Source organism: Amborella trichopoda, chromosome 2 (assembly GCF_054954075.1).
Source record: "Amborella trichopoda isolate Santa Cruz 75 chromosome 2, AtrichopodaSantaCruz75HAP2 v2.0, whole genome shotgun sequence".
Lineage (NCBI taxonomy): Eukaryota > Viridiplantae > Streptophyta > Magnoliopsida > Amborellales > Amborellaceae > Amborella > Amborella trichopoda.
The window spans coordinates 54,863,968-54,882,903 of record NC_142337.1 but is presented as its reverse complement, the minus strand read 5'-3'; the positions used below and the strand labels follow the sequence as shown (position 1 = coordinate 54,882,903).

The 18,936-nt window shown below is 34.9% G+C and overlaps 1 protein-coding gene across 1 annotated transcript; it reads right to left on the bottom strand.

Annotated features, from left to right (window-relative positions):
* Positions 1–2,129: 2,129 nt before the first annotated feature.
* On the bottom strand, positions 2,130–3,823 carry LOC18431425 (transcription factor JAMYB). Its single transcript, XM_006841550.4, has 3 exons — positions 3,583–3,823; positions 3,101–3,230; positions 2,130–3,010 (listed from the first exon to the last, which is right to left on the bottom strand). Exons 1-3 carry the CDS (start codon positions 3,737–3,739, stop codon positions 2,479–2,481), a joined length of 819 nt encoding a protein of 272 aa, XP_006841613.1. The 5' UTR covers positions 3,740–3,823; the 3' UTR covers positions 2,130–2,478.
* Positions 3,824–18,936: the final 15,113 nt, after the last annotated feature.

Here is an 18,936-nt window from a genome sequence, read left to right as displayed (position 1 = left end):
TGCACTCCCGTTTCTGCAGCTGAAAAAGTTTGAAGATACTCCGTAAAACGATTTTTCAAACTCCTTAACCCAGAAAAGAGTTGGATAGATTACACCAATGTCTTCTTAAATTATAAGTAAACAACCATTAGCAAGTCATTGTTCTCGTTCTTTAGAGACATGGGGTACAATATGTGGCACACCATTTGAACATCAATCGTCCATTGGTGACAATTGATGGTGGATATTGACAGTTGTTTCCCATAAGAGCCTTTCTAGGAAAAAATAAAGGGTGAAGCATCTTGTCCACCCCTTATACAGGTCCGAATCGACTGGATTGGTGATCAAGATCGTTCTCAAATAGTCTAAATTGGTGATCCAAGTTTTTTAAAAAAATAAATAAAATTAAAATAGAGGTTTATAAGGTGGGGATTTAGGTGAAAACAATAGAAAACATTACATAAGTTTAAAAAAAGAAAGAAAAAATGAAAAGGGAGGTTTTAAAAAGGACTGGTCCAGGACCTATACCATTCTTGAATTGGTTCAATTCCAACCGATTATGCATCCGAATCAACGACCCGGATCGAAAATCGCCGGGTTTTAAAGCACTGCATCAAATCAATGGTATTTTGTAACGTAACGAACCACCTCTGGTATTTGATCGAATATTGGACGGACAAGCCGCATGAGGACATAAGATCGTATTAGCCTAACTTGCTTTTCGTGTAGCTCTATCTATATACAGAGGACTAAAATCCATTCATTTGAAACTGAATTGTTGTGAAATAATATTTCAAGACATATGAACCTTTCTAATAAGTTTTATGGTGTGTGCACGCACATTATCAAACGTTTGAGTATTCTAAACGTGGTTCAAATCATTGTTTTAAAATCTGGTATTTTTTTTTTTTGTAGATCATTGACCTAGATGGGAATCAATTGAGACCAAACTTGTTCTAGTATGGTATGGATCCTAGCTCAGTTTTCCCCTATAACACCTCACAATACATTGTTTACTTTTTTTTAAGCATACATTTTTTTTTTCTTAGATCCCCTCTAAATCTGTACTTCATAAACCTTTTTTTTAATTTTTTTATTTCGTTTATTTTTATTATGTTTTTGGATTTCCATTAGGACCAATCCAGAGTTGATCCAATCCCCCATCCAACAATCTGACATGTAGGTTAACAATTTGCCCCACTAACCTGGGCTCTAAAAAACTAGTTCAAACACTACAGTGGCCATTCTTAAAAAAATGATGAGGAAAATGAGAACTTGTCCAAAGTTTACTCTTAGTGGGGAACTATAATAGTCAAAAGTTGTTTTAAGTCGGGGAGGTCTTAGTTATTTGTTGACAACATTAATAAAGATTTAACACTTTTCTTATGGGTAGTTAATAAATATTAACACTTGAAAAAGGAAAAAAAAAAAACAAACAAAATGAACAAAGATAGTAAGTTATATGCATGCATAAAAAAGAAAAAATAGCAACCTACAACATAGTCAATACTAAGTTGGTGTTTATGCAATATTTTCATATTGTCTCAACAATGAAAAATCTGCTAGAGAAAATTTTCGATGAGCAATGGGAAATACTTCAAGTTAATTGAGTTTGGAGAAGAATAGCATGTTTCATTCTTTTGATGTTTTATTACTAAGTTTGCTAAACTTTGAAGTTGGGGCTCATGGGAATGTGTTGATTTAATTTTTTTTTTAAAGTAAATTTAATTTAATCTTTGAATGGTAAAAAGCTCAGTAGTGGAGAATTGAGTTTGCTAGGAAGATCCGGACCTTTCATATCTCATACTATATGATACGTATTGGTCACGTCATGCTTGGGAGTATTTCCTCATTGAAAACATAATATCTTGGGAGGGTTCATGCACAGGCACAATCCATAGTCACGTTGGGTCCACCACCCAATTCTTTTTAACAAATTTTCTTTTTTTCCGCATTTAAAATGACTTTTATGTTTATTTCTTCAATATATTTTTCATTCTTGTAGTAAAGATAAGAGGCAAAGACCGATCCGAGGTTTAGTTCCAATTCCATGGACTGTTTTAACTTTTTAGTGATCCCAAGACTGGAAACACTCTCTCCCAATAAATTATATAATATATTTCTTGACAATAAAACAATGATAAAGAGTGTTTTGTTGACCTTGAAAATATAATATATTAATAAAAAGAGTTAAAATCCACACTTGAGAGAATCAATACAATTAACCCACTAAATAATTAAAATACACCCTTGAGAGAATCAATACAATTAACCCACTAAAATTTTCCAATTGCAACGATTAACATGTAAGCTACAATGCAAAGAATCCCATCAGTAACATAAGAAAAAAAAAAAAAAAAAGTGTGGAAATGGAAAATTACAAAGTAATCATCTCGCTCTCTCTCTCTACACTTGAACACTCTCTCTACACTTGAAACACACTCCCTTCCCACAAGAGCCTCTTTCTCTCTGTCTACAAACTGTTGCCAAAACCAAGTATTATTGTTGGTGCTGCCAAAACCAAGTATTATTGTCCTCAATATTCCACAAATTATCGGTGATTTCTCCAGGCCCACAAACCCAGCCCGTATGCTCAAGGTCCGAACCCTGATTAACGTAAACAGGAGACGTGGTCTGAGTTTCGGCTCCGTACAGATGTGCAGCCGAAATATCGTTGAAAAAATAATCCGTTAAATCCGAAATCGCCGAAACATGGGGGCTTTCGTCCGAGGATGAAACACTGGTGCAACTTTCGTAAGAGGGCATTGAATTGGATATCTGGGTGATCTCGGGAGCATGGTAGAATACGGGATTGTTGTTGCTGGGGGCCGTCGATACTTCCGATGGACGGTGGCCAGCGCGAATTCGCTCCAGGAGGCGAGGCATCCAGATATAACGCATGGTGTCCTGGAATTGTTTGCTGTTAACGTCGCATTGGAGCTGCTTTGCGTGCTTCTGGACCCTGGTTCTCCAGTAGTTTTTAATCTCGTTGTCTGTCCTCCCTGGTAAATGTTGGGCGATTTTGGACCATCTGTAAAAATTAGACAGAAGTTGGATTTTAGAGAGAAAGCTTGAATTTAGAGAGAGAGAGAGAGAGGGGAAATTTAGAGAGTTAATTTACCTGTTTCCCCAACGAGAATGGAGCTCGAGGATCATGAGTTGTTCTTCAGGAGTGATGTTTCCGCGCCTCACGTCGGGTCGCAAGTAATTGAGCCATCTCAATCGACAGCTTTTACCAGTTCGTTTTAGGCCTGCAAAAATTCATTAATTCAGAAATTATGTGACAGAATCATTAAATTACAGCATATAGTTGGTGCACACAAACTTCGAACTTCAATTAATTATCATTCTTACATGAAAATAATCATCCGGATGTTGTTTCTTTTGGGAGGAGATACAAAATATCTCTCAATGGGTATTACAGAAAACAAACTCATTTCATGCAAGCTTATGATAATAATTCGTTTTCCTCCACAAGTGAGAGAGGATTAGCCACGAACGTGATTGATCCTATTGTGTATGTGTGTGTAAGAGAGAGAGAGAGAGAGAGAGAGAGCGAGAGAGAGAGAGAGAGAGAGAGGGGGAGGGGGGGAGTCTCCATACCTGCACATCGGGCAAGAGAATTCCATCGTCCTTCGCCATGGTTAGCAATGTAATTGACAAGGATCATGTCTTCCTCCACGGTCCATGGCCCTCTGCGAAGCTCCGAGTCTTCGTCAATGTGCGGCGAAGAGTTGCAGGGTCGGTTTGAGAAGTCCATGGCCGCCAAAACGAAAGTCGAAGGAGTTTAGAGAGAGAGAGAGGGGGGGAGAGGATGATGAGAGAGAAAGCGAGGTCTTGATGCATTTGAGATGGGGCAGGGGGTTGCATTTATAGGGGAACTTCATATAGCAAAGCCCCATGTGAGAGAAACCCGTCGTTAAGGACAATATTAAGTTAATACTAAACTATATATTAATTAAGCAAAGATGCGTGTGATGGAATTCTAAGTTTGACTTTCTTATGGCATCCATGGGAACTTTGTTTTTCAGCGTGTTTCTTATTTTTTAATATATCCTTTTTACTTTCCTTTTGTTTTTTATTTAATAATGCTTAGCAAGGGAGTTTAGTATTACGAGTTGTCTTATTTTTTTTGGCTAAAGAGAGAAGCCTAGCGTGCTATTTCTTTGAGAGACAACCTACTTCTAAGTTCCAAACCTGAAATTTTAGCAATTTCTTTCTCTCTCTCTAGGCTGTTAGTAAAATTTTATCTCTCTCTCTAGAGTGAAACTATTTGGGTAATTTATGGGGATAAATCTCCTTAGATATGCATTTTTAGAGAATATGAATTCTCTTTGCGGTATAATAGCAGGTTGGGAAAGGGGCGAGAGGACCGTAGTGCTAGTACCCCACATATTAGTTATCGTGTTTGGTTTTCATTCTCATCAATAACATCACTTCACTAATACTTTCAAAAAGCTAACTTTTAATGTACTTAAAAAACAGGTAGAGCATGTCTTCTCCATTGAATTACCCAAAAATAATAATAATAATAATAGGCTTGTCTCTTAGTGAAAAAATTTTAAGACATCCTCTCTCTTTAGTTTGCTTTGGGGCAACAAGAAAAAATGTTGGGTTAATAGGTTTATTAATATTTAATAATCTGAATTTCTTAATTTTTTTAATCATATCTTCTCAATCATAGCATTATTGAACATCTTTCCTCTCCGAATATTTAAATTTTATTGAAAAAATAGAGGTCTATTAGCTAATTTTCATAAATAAAGCCCATTTCGTTATTTACGTGTCCTCAACAAGTATACAGAATCTCGTGTCTTTTCCACTCTCCGAATGCATTTGAGCGTCTTTCTTCCCTGTGGATTGGACCCGCAAGGCAACATCCTTTATTAAGAAAAGGTTTGAAGCCCCAGATTGGTCCCAAAGCATTACTTCAAATGACAAAAAAAATAAATAAAGACAACAACCAAATCTTCCTTTGTTTTTGCCCTAACCATGCTTAACTTAGTCTAACATAATTCCTTTCCCTTGAGTGTTTCTTCTACTTTTTAAAGTATTTCATTAGAGAGGACAAACGTGTGAGAAAGCAACATAAGTGCGAGATCTTGTTGCGTGTAAAAGCTGGGCTGTTATCCCGGTAATAACGACATAAAACCCTTGTGATCCCAATATACTTATTTTTGTGGCAATGAAATATTCAAAAAAAAAAAAAAAAAAGGAAAAAGAGATACTAATGGCCATATATGCATAAGAGTGGAATATCAAGGGAAAACCCCATATGCACGCATCTCCCTTGGTAACTCTAATACTATTTATTTTTACATTTGTTTTGGATTAAAATATAGTTTATCTCTTAAAAAAATAAATAAATAAAAACCGTTTTAATAGTATTGTCCAATATGTGTCGGTCCGACAAAAAAATGTCACACAATGTGCTGAACTGGCTTCTCACACTCAAATTCTGTCCGTATAGTACAAAATATGTCACACTGGCTTATATTAAAATCGCTGACGGTATAGCATAAATCTCTTAGAGAGAGAAAGTAGGAATATATGGTACAAAATGGAGGCTGTTTGGTAAAAAAACAAGTCGATTTTTTTTTGCCTTCGGGGTGGGTACGACAATAAATAGTATTTGAAATTTGGACTACACTATTATTTTTTTTTGGATGAGATGCCTAAAAAGTCTAATTTAAGGTATCTATAATTTCTCAAATATCAACTAGTTTCTCATAATTACATAAAGATATTTTTGGATTTGGATGAAGATGACCTCTCTTGATAGATAGATTTCCTTTCTTTATTCGTTTCCTATCATTTTTGACAATTCGTCACAATATACGAGTTCAAGAAAACATAATGCCGTAATTTCGTGTTATACAAATAAAGAAAAATATTTATTTTCTTTTTAAGATCGAGATGGAAGCTTATTTCTAGTTTTTCCTTATCTTTTAAATCCCTAAGTTTTTCATATTTCCCTTTTTTGCGTGAATTTTTGTAAATGTCATCTTGCCTACATATTTATATTTTAATAAATAAAATCTAATATTTTTAATAAATCAGTGGAAACTACTTGAGGACTAAAAAATGCTCGTCAATATTCTTAAAGGACGTCATTAGCAGTGTAATTCTACTTTTGCTAATTTATTTAATTCAAATTCTGGAGGGGTATTTTTTTTTTTAAAGTAATTCACTAGGGAAGACAAGCCTCTACCCATTTGTTTGATGGGGTGTGGTTTGTATAGGACCAAGGCTCTAAACAATCAAACTAGAGCCTATATTCAAATAGTATCGGGAAAAGTGATTCGAATATTAGAAATTTTTGTGATAGCCTTAAAATATATTTTTATATTTAATTATAAAATTTAAAACTTTAAAAATAGTATAGATCGAACGTATCTACGACAACATGAAAGTCTTAAATTTTGACAGTAAAAAAACGGGCTACGAGACGCACTATTTTCAAAACTTGAAATCTTTTTTTTTTTCTCTTAATACATGCATCACGATAACGAGATGATCAATTTAAAAAAGCCTAGTAATAAAAAACAACTTCTTCCAATGAAAATTTCGAAGTAAGTTCTAATTTGATTGTTTAGAGCGCTGGCTCTATATAAACATTTCTCTTTTTGCATTAGTTAGTGGTTTTTTGAAGTAGCAATGGAGGCCAGAAAGTACACCCGGCACTCTGGAGATGGAGATGGGGGTGCTTTTAGTCATTTCGAAAAAAGAATGCGGCTTCCCGAAAAAAGAACCACTTGTCAAATATCAACACGTGTTCACTAAGCCCTTGAGATATCTCATAAACGCAAGCACGACCGGGCATAGGCGGTGGAATTTGGGCAGGCAGAGAGAGAGAGAGAGAGAGAGAGGAGTTTGAAAGGAAAGGAGCAGTGCTTTTTCAAAAGGACAACCCGGGTTTTCAGGACGTGGGTCATGCCTACAGTGGACGGTGAAGAAAAAAAAAGTATGCTTCAAACTCCTTGTATTCCCCTTTTTTCTCTGTCGATGCCCCTCTAACCTTCTGAAACGTCTTTGACCCAACCTTGAATTCCTCTTATTTTTTTGACCCCCATTAATTAATGGGTGTGGTTTCTATAAGGCTGAGGCCTTCAACAATCAAATAAGGTGCGCTTTCAAATAGTATCCAAAGTTTACATTTTAGAACCGTTTTTTTTTTTTTATATGATGGATTGAAACTTTATTTTCATTTATAATTACTTAAAATTGCTAGTTTAAAAAATAGTGTAGATCAAACGGATCTTTGAATACCGAAAAATCTTGAAAATTAACGGTCTAGATAATGCATTTCACGAAACACTATTTCAAAGACTTGAAGTCCATTTTTATTTGCGTCCATGTATCTCAAACTTGAGACGATCGGATTTTAGGGTTTTTCAGCATCAAAACAACTTCTTCTACTATTTTTTTTTAAGACGCTTTAATTTGATTGTTTAAGGCCTCAACCTTATATAAATCTTTTTCTTAACCAATTATATTGTCAGACCCATCTGCCATTTGAACCCACGGTCAAGATCTTCACAAACATTCATCACCGTCCATTAGTTTAGGCTCCCATTATAGGGATAGGGAGTCCCTAGTATTTCTCTATGTATATTTTAACTCCTCTGTTTTCAACCTTCCATTGCAAGAAGTAAGTCTTATAAAATTTATACAGCCGCCAAAAGCAGCCCTCGACAAGGACAAGCACAATCTCTTTTTTCTTGACCCATGTTTTCCATTCTCTCTCTTTCTCTCTCTCTCTTATCCATAGTCAACTAAAGCATAGGTCGTATTAAATAAAGTTAATAGTAAATTAGACTTCTTAGTATAAAGCTAAACGTGACTGTGTTGATCTCTTACTCTACCCTCATTCCAACAATTGTTTATTAGGGTGTGTTGTGGGATTACAAGGCAAGATTTATGATAAGCTTTTGGTTAATGATTTGATTGTAGCCCATTGTCTTTGTTTCCCTTCTCTCCAACTTTGGTCCCTCTTTCTCTCTCTCTCTCTCTCTCTCTCACTCACATTTTCGGACTTTTCTTGTTAGGAAAAATCATTTGCGTGGATCTCGAGGTTATCTAGGGGCGGTGGCAGGATGCTAGAGAGAGAGAGCGTCTGTCCTTTGCTCACGTGTTTATGACACGTGGTGTTCGATAGAGAGAGAAGGTGACGTTTCTTGTTGCTCTATGATACTCTTACGGAAAAAATTTATAAAAGATATCAACCTACAAGTAAGGTGCATATAAAAAGAAGCTGGAGAAGATTGTTTGTATTATGTCTTGAAGAACTTGAAGTCGGTCATCTCGACCTCAAGATTAATAGACATGACGATTTTTACTATTCAAAATAGTTTACCTTCTAACAAATCATACCGACCGTCAATTTTTAAGATTTTTAAGGTTTTTTAGATCTACCAAATAGTCATCATTTTTTAAATTTAAAATTTTATAATTAAAAGAATTTAATAAAGCATATTGAAATTAATATAGCCGATCTTAAATAATTATAAAAAAGTTGTGATGATGATGAATTAAGAGAAACGATAAATTTTCATATCATTGGAGGGGCTTTGCGGCACTTTCGGCATGGTTTTGAGGTAGGGCTTACTTCAATAGTATAAAGTTGTCACCTTATACAATCTTCACCCTACTTTGAGTATTGGAGTTTTGTAGAGAGAGAAGGAGAGTGGGTGGGTGACAGGAGACCAGGGGTCTCAATCCCTGGAGTTGTGTCATGGATATAAATCTAGCACATGTCAAATGAACGGATGATGAGGTGGTGGTGGCTAGGGTTAGGGTTTTCTCTCTCTTGCTTTTCGATGCTGTGACAGGACGAGGTCGGGGTCTTTTTAAGGGAAAGGACGATATGCCATCTCCTTATCAAAATGAGGAAAGAAAAAAGCATGGGTGCTTGGAGTTATAGGGTTTTTGGATAGTATTGAGGGCTTAATAGGTAGGGTTATTTATGCTCACTTTGCTCTATTATTGCCTCGAGAACTCATTTCATCATCTCTTGTAAATTACATCATTTAAAGGTTGTGCACATGAGATGATATCAAGTTCTCTACGAGATCTAACGTCTTGAAATTATTTAAACGTTTGCTTTGGTGATGGTAATGATGCTGTTCGCTTAGCCCATATACAAAGAAGAATAATGGAAAAATGGCCCTAGCAAAATAAGTAAAATCTCACCTCATAACTCATTTAAAATTGCAATTCAAGCCTTGAAAAACCTTTACAGCCATCATCTCGGCTTGAACATTCTGTTTGTAAAAAAAATTAGGATTTAATGCTTTAAAAACAATAGATACTGTAACAAATTACGTAGGCCGTCCATTTCGCTCTAAAAATAAGTGTTCATAAATCCGCAACATTTGTACGATTTTTTTAATTTCAAATTTTAGTATTGGTGTTGGAAATCGATTTTATGGCTACCATGAAAACTTCTGCTGTCAAAAATGCTTTCTAGACAAGAGTATGAGATAATGCTTTATTTTATTTTCATAGAGCCCTGGCCTTATAGAAACTTCATCCTTTCATAAAACTTGTCAATCTCTAAATTTGGTTAAAAACTTTGGAGTCTAGTGATAAAGCCCTCGATAAAGCTCTTCTTGCCGACTTCTAAGCCAAGACGTGAAATATCGATACCATGTTATTCATTTACTCCCTCTTGCAAAAATACATACTAAGGATACTTTTTAGATCTCAAATTTTGGGAATGCAATCTCTACAACTTATAAAATAATCTCAACCAAAACGTTTTCAGAAATAAGCTCTCTATGTACTTGAGAATAACTAATGCCTCGAGATTGAATAAAAATAGTTTAATTATTGAACTGTTAGATCTAAGTGTCAAAATACTCAAAATTCAGAATTTTCTTTTAAATATGATCATCTACTGATTTTCATATGGTTTCCCGATTTTTAGACCAAAAAAATCAGCCTAGCCAGGTGTTTTGACCGAGGGAGTAGATCAACAGTGCGCTCCTACAGGAGCATAACATGTGCAAAAAAAGAAGCTCTTACCATTCATGTCCTTCTTTAAGAAATCCTTGACTGAATATTTTGTTTCTCAATAACAATAACCCAAGTTTTCTAGTTATAATTGAGATTTAGGTAGTCCAAAAAATTATCTAACAACCACTTCGTATGGTCCCAATCATCTTTGTTGTAGGGCCATCATCATGCCACGCGGGAGCACACGTTGGGGACCTACCCTTACATGGGGTTCGTTATCAATTTTGATTAAACTGATTGGACGGCTCATCCCTAAATTTTGTGTTGCTTTCGAAAAATCCCACCCGTCCATTCAGAATCTCATCTTTCTTCCTTGACTTGTGACCCCCTTCTATCTTAGCATGTGCAAATCCAGGAACAAAGGTACATGAGATGTATCTGATACAATTCTTCAGTTTTGAAGTGATAGACCTTCGAGCCCTTTTTCAAGCTTGACTAAAACAATTCTCTTTAGAAAAATGATTGAGCAACTATCCTTTAGCCTTGGTGTGAAACTGTTCATTCTAACCACCATTACAAAGTCAAAAACTAGTTCATCTTAGGTAGCCATTTTCTTGTATAGAGTTCTTTGGGCAAGCCCTTTGCGCCGTTAATTTCGCCAAACTTTGAGATTTGCACTGTGTTTAATGTAATCTTTTGCGTCAGTTAGTGTGCTCTAAATATGTTTGTTGTGGTAACCAAATGGCCACGTTCATGTAGTTTAGGCTCTCATCTTTTTTTTTGGAAATCTCTTTTTTTTTTTTAAGGCTCTCTCAGGCATATCAGCTTGGGATGCGCCGGTTGATGTAAGGTTTAAAAAAATGCCGATTCGAATTGGAACTGGCTGATTGGAACTACGAATCATCAGGGGTGAGCCGGTGCTTGTCAAATATTCGGAACGCTGGTCATGTGATAGAATTGACTCTATTTTTTTTTTTTTAAATATTTTTTTTTTTTTTAATTACCGGTTTGGTAGAACCGGGGCATAAATCTAGATATGGTATTTGGGTAACCAATATTCAATACGGTAACTAATATTCCGCATCTATTCCGCATCTCTCCGGGGCCGGGGGGAGACCGAAATAGGCGGGGGGGAAGACCGAAATAGGCGTGGGGAAGAGGCAGATGGGGGGCAACGAGCCCTCCCTCTCCCGTTGCTGTAAAGCAAATATTCCCTCGTTCGAGTTTGTAGGCTCCCTTCTCATGTTTCTCATTTGCTATCCCTTAAATTATGTTCAATTTTGTAAATTACTTTGGAAATGGTACGGCAAAGTTTTATTGGTGGAAATGGCAAAAAATGATAGAGAAAACAAAGAGAACGTTGTACTGAAACAAAAAAATTTCACTATCCCAATGAAATAGTAGAAAACCTGGATTACATGGGAGTAATATTGACGGAGGAAACGCACTCAGTTTTCTCATTTTTTTGCGCAATAGTTTCTACCAATGTTGTCGGATTGGCTTTCATAATCTTTTTCAATTTGGTGAGAAAAATAAAACAATCCGGTGATTCGGCCAATTTGAAAAAAGATTTCAAATTTTTTTAAATTTAGTATAAATAAATTATATATTTATATACAAAATATATATAAATAATAGAAAAAAATTAAAAATAAAAATTTTATATAGCTATTTTTCTGCTGGCCAAAGCAGATCCGAAGCATACCCAAAACAAACCTGAAGCAAACCTGAATCTGACCGAAGTACCCTAAAGCAGCCCGAATCTGACCGAAGTGGCAGCACCAAGCGTTGCTTCTCTTCTGTTTATGCCTAAAACCCAAAGGCTTTGGCCGAAGCCTTTTCGGTCGAAGCGATGAGAATTTGACAACATTGATTTCTACTCCTCGTAGTGGTTTTTTTTGTGCTTTGTACAAAGAGCCACCAACCAATATATTTTTAAATTAAAAAATACACACAAAAATAGACATGTACATCAACCCTTGACAGATATTTCAATAATTAGGCTTCCTATTTTAAAATTTACGGTTTATCAACTATTTATCACCTATTCTAGACGATCATACTGATAGTAAAAAAAAATGAGGGACATCAACTATAGACATTCAAATATTGTGGCCTCAAAATTATGGTTTTAAAATTTGTGGCTTTTAAATAAGGATTAAAAATTAATAATTTAACAATTCCTCTTAATTTGTAACTTTTATTGTATTTTTTAATTGAATGAATTTGTCAGTGAAAATAATCGTTTTGAAAATATCTTAAACTTGGGCACAATTTCTTCTTTCTCTATTAGCTCTATGATGAGGTGACATCGTATTTCAATATGCTTTGATCTGTTATGGGATAGTAGATTCCTTGTCATAGCAATTATTGATATAGTATCACATAAAATAGTTGTGAGGGAATTCTACTTTTGCTATAAATCTGATAAAATTCTTATGAGCAATATTGTTTCACATGCTGCACTTGTTGTTGAAATATACTAAGCTTCAGCTGAGGACAAAGCCACCGTGTTTTACTTTCTAGATGACCACAATATCACTTTTGGCCCTAAGTAGAAAACATAGTCGCAATTGCTTTTCTGATCATCAATTGAACCTACCCAATCACTACTAGAAAATCCAAAAAAAATAGTATCATATTTCATAAACATATTTGATATTGTATTTCTTTGTTCCTTGGATATATCTCAAAATTCTTTTTGCTACTGGAAAGTGAAGTTTAGTCAGCTTATTCTTGATCCTGGAAGCAATACTGACTGCATGCAAAATATCTGGCCATGTATTTGTCAGATGTATTAAGGAACCAATGCAGCTCTGGCGAATCAATACATCAACTTTTTCGACACCATCAATTTTAGAGTTTTTTGTTCATTGCCATTGGAAAATTCATTGGCTTACAATTTGTCATTTTGATTATTTTCAAAAGATCTTCAATATATTTTCTTCATAAATACAAATTTCTCTAGCTGATTACTCCACATGGATTCCTAAAAAATGTTTCATAATCCCCAAATCAATCATTTCATATTCTTTCATCATTGTTTTTTAAAATTCTTCAACCATTTTTTGGGTTAGTACCGAATCAAATCATCTGCTTAAAGGCATACAAATAAGAATGAATTTCACACATGCAATAATCTCCTACATAAAGGCAAAGCACTAACCCTCTAAAACAACTACCAATGTATCATTCTCTATAATCTCGAGGTTACGTCCCTTCCAACCCTGAAAGTCTTCTACATATCATATTCTTCTCAGTTGAGACAACATTTGTCAATATCTTGCAACCTTGACATCCAGCTAACTGCACCACCACCAACCTTGAAAATGTACCTAGTGGTAGACCTTCTAATATCACGATATCCTGTACAATCAGTATCTACATAACCAACAACTTCTAATGATGAGTTGTCAAAACAGAATCATACATTTCGTGTCCCCTTCAATATCGAAGGATCTCTTTAACTGCTTGCCAATGTTCCCAACCTATAGTAGATATAAATATGGAAACAACTCCCATTGCATGGGCATTGTCAAGTCTAATATAAACTATTGCATACATCAAACTACCCACTGCAGAAGTATGTAGAACATTTTTCATCTTACTTCTATCTACCTTATTCATTGGATAGTCTCTTTTAAACAACTTGAAATGTGCAGCTAACGACATAGAAATAGGTTTCAGTCAATCATATTGAAGCGCTCAAGAACTTTAGAAATATATTCAGAGCGACTTAACCAAAGCATACCTTGCTTTCTGTCTCTACGGATGTTCCTGTCCAAAATCTTCTTGGCTGGTCCAAGATCCTTGATGGCAAAATGGTTGGACATATCAAGCTTTAAACGCTTAATTTTACTTAGAATTACTAGCAACAAGCATATCTTCAACATAAAGTAACAAAACAGTAAAAGAATCATATGTTGAACCTTTACAGTACACACAAAAATGAAAATTACATCTAAAATAACCTTCACCCAGCATAAAATAGTCAAATTTCTTATACCATTGCATAGATGCTTGTTTCAAGCCATACAATCTCATTTTCAACTTGCAAACCAAGTTAGGATTGATTTTGTTCTCGAAACCTTCAAGTTGACATATATAAATTTCTTCATCAAGATCACCATGCAAGAATGTAGTTTTAATATCAAGTTGTTCTAACTCCAAATTCAAGTTAGCAACCAAAAGTAAAACAACTCTAATAGAGCCATGCTTAACAACAAGAGCAAAATTTTCATTAACATCAGCACCTGGTTTTTGCCCATAACCTTTCACCACAAGTCCGGCCTTATATCGCATAAGATCATTTACCTCCCACTTAATAACGTATACCCACCTTCGTCATTGCTTTCTTCTCATGTGGAAGTTCCACCAACTCCGATGTGTCATTTTTATGCAAAACATCAACCTCATCATCCATTGCTTTATGCTACTTTATAGTATTAGGGCAACAAATAGCCTCCTGAAAAGATTCAAGTCCACCACTCTCAATATACAAACCGTAATATAAGGAAGATGAATATATTTGTGTGGGCTTGTGAGGCCGTGTAGATCTTCTTAATTTTGGCTCAGGTGTAACTGGTAGGTCTTCTTCATCTTGAATTAATTCAGTGTCATCCTCATAACTAGTATCACCTTCATCAAAACTGTTTTGAGCTTGAGCTTGACTCTTTCGCAGTTGTCGAGGTGAAACAGTGAGATTTGGTTAATGTATATTCTCAACATGTCTTTCTTGTTTTGGCTCTTCCTGCTTCTTTTTAGTAAACTTTACTTTCTCATTAAAGAGAATATCCCGACTTTTGATAGTCTTATTTGCAGTAGGATCCTAAATCCCATAACTTTTATCTTCACCACCATATCCAAGAGAATTTCATCTTCTTGACTTGGCATCCAGTTTTGCTCTACTTTCACGAGGCACTGGAATATAAGCTTTACACCCAAATGTCCTCAGCTGTTCATATGACACACTTTTACCTCTCAACAGAATTTCAGGTATTTCACCATTCATTGGTGCATTAGGAGATCTATTGATTAAATATACAGCTGTATTAGCAGCTTTGGCCCAAAATTTCTTACCAAGAACTGATTGTGAAAGCATGATTCTTACTCTTTCAATGATGGTCATATTTAGAATCTCAATGATACCATTTTGCTGTGGTGTCCCATGAACAATCATTACCTGGCGAATGTTATTCTCTCTACAAAAAAGTGTCAAAAGCATTCGAACAATATTCATCACCATTATCAATTTGCAAGCATTTTATAAATCTCTCTATTTCTTTTTCAACATTGGCTTTGAAAACTCAAAAACTTGATCCTTAGATGTCAAAGGATACAACCAGTACTTTCAAGAATAATCATAAAAAAAATTGACAAACTAAAAAGCTCTACCAAGAGATTTAACATTAACAGGGTCACAATCATCCGAATAAATCAATTCTAATGCTATACTTTTTCTATGAGATTCATTTTTTGTAAAACTATCTCTACGCTTCTTACCCACTGCACAAAAATCACAAAAATCAAGAAAGGAATGCTTCGAAATAGTAATAGGATTTTAAATTTGCAATACCTTCATATCATGCTCACTAAGATGACCCAAACGACCATGTCATATCTGCATATCTTCATGCTTACTGGCAGTAGCATCGATCTTCTCTGCCTTTAAGCCGTGCCATGAAGAATGTCGAGACTTCCATCATTTTTCCCTTTCAATAATATTATGAAACCTCTTGAAATCTATCACAACCTATTTTCAAAAGTCATTATAAAACCAGAGTCATCTAACTGCTCGGTTGAAATGAGATTTTTTTTCAACTCAGAGACATACCTCGCATTTCTCAATGTGTGCTTCTTTCCATCTGATTGCTTGATAACAACAATTCCAATTCCGAAAAAATTTCAAGCTCTAACATCATCAAGATAAACCAAGACACTATTCACATCTGTGTAGGATGAAAAATATGATCTTTCTGGGCAAACATGAAAGAAGCACCATAATCCAATATCCAAGTATCCGTAATAGATAGTGTTGTGTATTCAATACTAAAAGCAACCCAATCGTCACCATCTAAAACTGTACTTGCTTCGGCATGGTCATCATTGCCCTTACCCTTTTGCTCATAAAATTCTTTCCTTGTGTGACCAGGTTTCTTGCAATATCAGTATGTAACGTTTTTGCCCTATTACTTGGACCTGCTTCTGCTATGAGATTTACCGCTATTAAATTCATAAGGTTGGTCTCTATATTATGCTCTTCCTCTATCTCCTGCCGCCAATGCTTGATTTGATTCAGCAACTATTTTTGTTGTTGCATTTCTAGTCTCTTCATTTAACAATGAAGCTACAACATATTTCAAATTAAACTTGTTACCTATTGTATTAGTCACAGTGGTAACCAAGGTATCCCAACTAGCAGGCAAAAAACTCAGCAAAAACAAACATAAAACTTTTTCATCCAAATTCACTTTCAAATACCTCAATTGTGTAGAAGTTGAAATAAATTCACTCACATGCACTCTAATTAAAATAAACAACTTTTTCATGCCATGCATTTTATTTGCACCAAAGGGTTGTTCAAAAGATTGCTCTAAAGATTGCTAAAGTTTTGCAGATGTTTTACATTGACAAATATCAAATAAAATTGATGATGAAATACATAGTCTAATAGCAACCAAACATTTTTCGATCAAGAATATCTCATTATCGATCTTCCATTCCATCGGACATGACATCTTTTCATCGAATGGGCCTATCAAATTCTTTTCCAACACGATAATCTTCTATCATCATTTTCCATATTGGTCAATTGCTTTGATTTGATTTTTTTTAAATTCCATTACCCTTTTCATTTTAAGGAAAGATACAACAAATAACCACAGTAGCATAAAACCCTTTCTTCACAAATACAATAAAGAATAAACCCTAAGCTCAGATACCAGTTGTTGGGATCGACTGGTAAAAAATCAGCAAGGGTTTATGACATTCTTAGCTATTATGCATTCATATCAATATTTACAAGCAGTAGAAACTACACAATATCATAGCAAGAACATGGACTAGAAAATGTAGCAACATGCATTCACAGCATAACAATTTAACGTGGTTCAGTCGCAAATCGTGACCTACATCTACATGAGAATGACAGGATAATTTACTTACTGATTTAGGAAGATTACAAGGTGAAATTGAGCTAAAAGCATCAATTTCCAGCAGTCATTTTTCACTCTAAATAGGGCCAAAAAATAAAGCACCAAAAACACCCAAAAATAGGTTCTCTTTGATATTTTTTCTCACTAAAATAGAGTACACTGCAAACCCACAATGGAGTTCAAGTCTTTTATTCACTTTCTCTCTCTAAAACAGAACACACATTAGCTCTCAAGAGAAAACCCAATTGCAGCTCAATCCCTCTATCTTTTTTTCACTCTAAACAAAAGGGTTTTAATCTCCTTAAAAGAGTAAAGTTCTTATAACACCACAACCGGTAGATTAGATGCAATCTAATCACCCAAAATAAAAGATAGAAAAGTGAAATAAAACACCCACATGTGTGATTTGGCTTCACACATGCAACAATCTATAAATTTCTATTTACGAGCGTCTTTTACGCACCAAGCGTTTCAAAATTGTATGGTTCCCTACATCCATTCATGGCCAAGGAGATCAGTTCCCGACAAAGATAGTGACCTACGAGCCACAAATCTAAATGGTTACACCCCCAACCGGAGTCCTTCACGTGAGTGTCGAAAAACTATAGAAAACACGAGAAAGAAGGGGCCCCTAACGGATGTAATTTGGGCACAAACTCAAAGAATCCTCATTTTGGAGGCAGAGGGTCCTAAAAAAATAAAGGTCGTATGCTCATGAGTCAGATATGGCCCAGATCTTGCATTGAGAGGTTAATAAATGGTCATGGAGAAAAGTGGTCAAAACGAGCACAATTGCAATCAAGCTGAAATTCATGACCAGAGATCTTGCATTTAACAATTTACATTATTCTCTAACTATTCCAAGCTATTTTAAAATCAATAAAAAGGTATGAATAGATTATTAAATAGCTCATCTCTCATGGCCTAAGTATATGGATTTTTTTTTTTTTCTATATCAATATATCTTGAAGTTGAGATGATCGATTTGAGGATTTGATATGTGTATTTTTTCAATAGTATAAGGTTAATACCGTATATAATTCTTATTCTTATTTTATATATGTGATTTTAGGAAATAACAATTACTTGGTAATGACCCTGGGTTACTATATGTTTAATTATCTGTAATGAATAAAGTCCAAATATACAACTTACCAAAAGAAGATTGATAAGTGAAGGTGACGCACATTGTTGTTTTGTGGGGGAAAGATAGCTAATCACGATAAATTGTTAATGATTTTTTTTTTCCAATAAAGTCAAAATCTATGAATCTTTTTTTGACATTATGTAACTGATGTTGAGTTCTTTATGCCCAAGCTTCACTTCAGATGGATTAAAATTTGGCTCTGTTCGTGACTTTGTTTAACACTACTTTTGGTCGTCACTTTGTACTAATTTAATGACTACCGTTGGGCAGATGATTTGAGCATTCTTCCTAAAAGATTACTAAAAATCCTCTATTATATTTTTGGTAAAATATCTCCGTAGATTTTATTTTCAACTTTTAATTCTTTCTAAATCCAAAATTTCGAAACCTATTTTTTAACCCCCGAAATAACTTTATATATATTTATTTCAACTTTTAACGCAAACAAATTAAAAAAAAAACGTTTTTTTCTAACTCTAAACAATTTGAAAGTTAACGTCGGTGTCGCAGAGAGAGAAGAGCATTTTTAGAGAGAGAAACACAAAAAAACAGACCCTTCCTCCCATCATTCTAGGCCCTCTTCTCACTGTCTCTCTCTCTCCACATATTAAAACAATCCCACTTCATTATTTCTTAATCCTCGTCCCTGTCACAGAGGTTTTCTAGAGAGAGAAGCAATTTTAGAGATAGAAATATAAA